The following is a 2,666-nucleotide window of genomic DNA, read 5'->3' on the forward strand; positions in this document are numbered from 1 at the left end:
CCCGTCATCTCACCTGCCTCCGTCCTCCCTGTTCCCGATGGCGATCAGCGCCTCCAGGTCGGTTCCCTTCAGGCCGTACTGCAGCAGCTCTTTGGCAGCGTCCACGTTCTCCGGGACTCGCTCCACGCACTCGTGCAGAACCCACGAGCGCTTGCGGATCTTGCTCTGGGAGGATAAACAGGGACAGAGAATGAGGACGGGAAGTCGGCTGCAGCCATACGGTTCCTACTGCTGATCTGCTCACCAGGTAGTCCTGAATGGAGGCGATGCTGACGGTGCTCTTCCTCCACTGCCTCTGGTAGACCAGGTCAGAGTCCAGGTTGTAGGCCTGAGCCAGCGACAGCGCCTCGCCGTACTCCTCGTTATCGATCTGCAGGAAGGACGAAGCAGACGACCAGAATTACACAACGGACAGCGACGAGATGAAGGACCGGATCTGAAGCATCAGAGTGTGTTTGGTAGGAACGAGGAGGAGAAGAAGCTCCACCAGAAAACAATCGTTCATTTTAAAGTTTTGAGTTTCTTTGTGGTCGTTTTGTGTCTTTGGTGGATTTTGTGGTGATTCTGAGTCATTCTGACATGTTTCAGGCATCACATGTGTTTCTGGTTGTTTGTCTTTTTGTTGTTGTTGATTCAGTCTTTTGTGGTCGATTCCTGTCTCTCTGTCGTCATTTTGTCTTTTTGTTGTCATTTTGTGTCTGTTCATGGTTGCTTTGTGTCAATGATTGTTCATTTTGTGGTCATTTTCTGTTTCTTCAGGGTGTTTAAGTGTCTTTTTAGAATCATTTTCTGTCTCTTTATGGTCATTTTCTGTCTNATTTTTATCCACCGAGGTTCATTTTTATCCACCGTGGGTTCGTTTTTATCCACAGTGGGTTCGTTTTTATCCACAGTGGGTTCATTTTTATCCACAGTGGGTTCATTTTTATCCACAGTGGGTTCATTTTTATCCACCGAGGTTCATTTTTATCCACCGTGGGTTCATTTTTATCCACAAAAAGATGCAAAAATTAGATTAAAAGATGCACAAATGATGCAACAATTAGACAAAAAGACGTCAAAATGATGCAACAATTAGACAAAAAAAGGAGAAGAAAAATGAAGCAGAAGAAGGAGGAGAAGAAAACGAAGAAGACGAAGAAGAAGACGAAGAAGGAGGAGGAGGAGAAGAAGAGGAAGATGAAGGAGGAAGACAAGAAGAAGACGAAGAAGACGAAGAAGAAGAAGACGAAGAAGACGAAGAAGAAGAAGACGAAGAAGGAGGAGGAAGAGGAAAAAGAAGAAGCTGCCAACACGTAGGTCGTTGAGTGATTTTCTTTCTTTTTAAACTAATTCCTGATGAAATCGATGATTTCAAAACGTCGTCTCCTTCTTCTGACATTTCAGAAACCAAACATCAATAAAAACCAGGAAAAAAAAGCCGTTAAATTTGGAGCCTTCTGCCCTTGAAATAAAGTCAACGGATGATTTTAAATGTTTTTCTGAGACATAAAAGCAGAAATTCAGCCATAGTTTAAAGCAGAGATTTTCAAAAAGGCAGATTTTTTTTGGTTACATCACATTAGAGCTGGTCTGTGCCTCGGGCTCCGAGCAGGTAAAGGTGCTTCTGAGTTGGGCGGCTTTGATTCACAAAGTCGGAGCTTTTTTAGGGAATTACTTTGCATTTTACAGTTTTTCATCAGTGAGAATTATTGTGTTTCTTGCACCAACTTTTCAACAGATTCTTTATTTTCCTTTTTCCCGATTCTAACCGCGTCGTCGTGAACGTCTCCGAGCTCTTCCTCCTTCTGGTCACGGCCGTTCTGCTTCCAGGACGTCGTGAAAAATGAGCCCACGGTGGAGAAAAACGAGACGGCGGCTGATGAACGATTAGAACGTCGGCGGCCGTCTGACTGATGGTTACCTGCTGAAGTCGATCTTATCCAGCAGCTCCTGCCTCCTCCTCTTCTCCTTCTCCTTCTTCATCTCCAGCTCCTCGTCGTCAGACAGCAGGTCTTCGTAAGGGAGGTCATCCAGGTCGACGTCGCCCGGCAGGATGAACCTGGGACGGAGCAGAACCGACGGGTAAACGAGGATAAACCAGGTGAGGTAGAACAAGTCAGGCTGGAAAACCAGATCACATGAAATCAACCAAATCTGAAGTTGTAGAGCAAGAAAGGAGCGTTAGCAAACTGCTTCTGGGTGAATATCGGTGCTGAAATGTGTAAAAATCCTGCATTAAATCATTAATAAGCTCAGAGGAAATCATCCTAAACAGCTGGAAGCAACAACCTTCAGCTCTAGTGGAGAAAAATACAGCAATTATTGAGGAATTTTCTTTTTGTAGCCTGATCGATTTTAATTTGTGGAGCAAAGTTGTGTATATTCTGTATATTGAAGCCTCCCTGTGATGTTTATGGACGATAATCGGGGCTGAAATGTGGGAAAATCCTTCAATAAATCATTTCACTCAACTTGTTCACCTCAGATTTGTGTTGAAAGTGAAACGATACTCGATAAAACTCCAGCGTGACTTTTACACAAGAAATGAGAAGGATGCAGAGATATTAAAAATGACTTATCAAACAATTTATCCAGAATTACCAAAAAATACTCCAGAATTGACAGAAATTATTTAAAAAAATGTTCAAAATGACTTACAGTTTATCACCAAAAACAATGTAAAT

The 2,666-nt window shown here is 43.2% G+C and overlaps 1 protein-coding gene across 1 annotated transcript in view; it reads right to left on the minus strand.

Annotated features, from left to right (window-relative positions):
- nbas (NBAS subunit of NRZ tethering complex) overlaps positions 1 to 2,666 on the minus strand; it is a 232,923-nt gene that overhangs the window by 189,700 nt on the left and 40,557 nt on the right. The window contains exons 16-17 of the mRNA XM_008286182.1: positions 245 to 370; positions 14 to 165 (exon numbers count right to left, since the gene is read on the minus strand). Of these exons, the coding sequence (XP_008284404.1) occupies positions 14 to 165; positions 245 to 370 (278 nt within the window). The remainder of the gene's footprint in view (positions 1 to 13; positions 166 to 244; positions 371 to 2,666) is intronic.

The sequence above is a fragment of the Stegastes partitus genome, unplaced genomic scaffold, assembly GCF_000690725.1.
Source record: "Stegastes partitus isolate 25-593 unplaced genomic scaffold, Stegastes_partitus-1.0.2 Scaffold439, whole genome shotgun sequence".
Taxonomy (NCBI): domain Eukaryota; kingdom Metazoa; phylum Chordata; class Actinopteri; family Pomacentridae; genus Stegastes; species Stegastes partitus.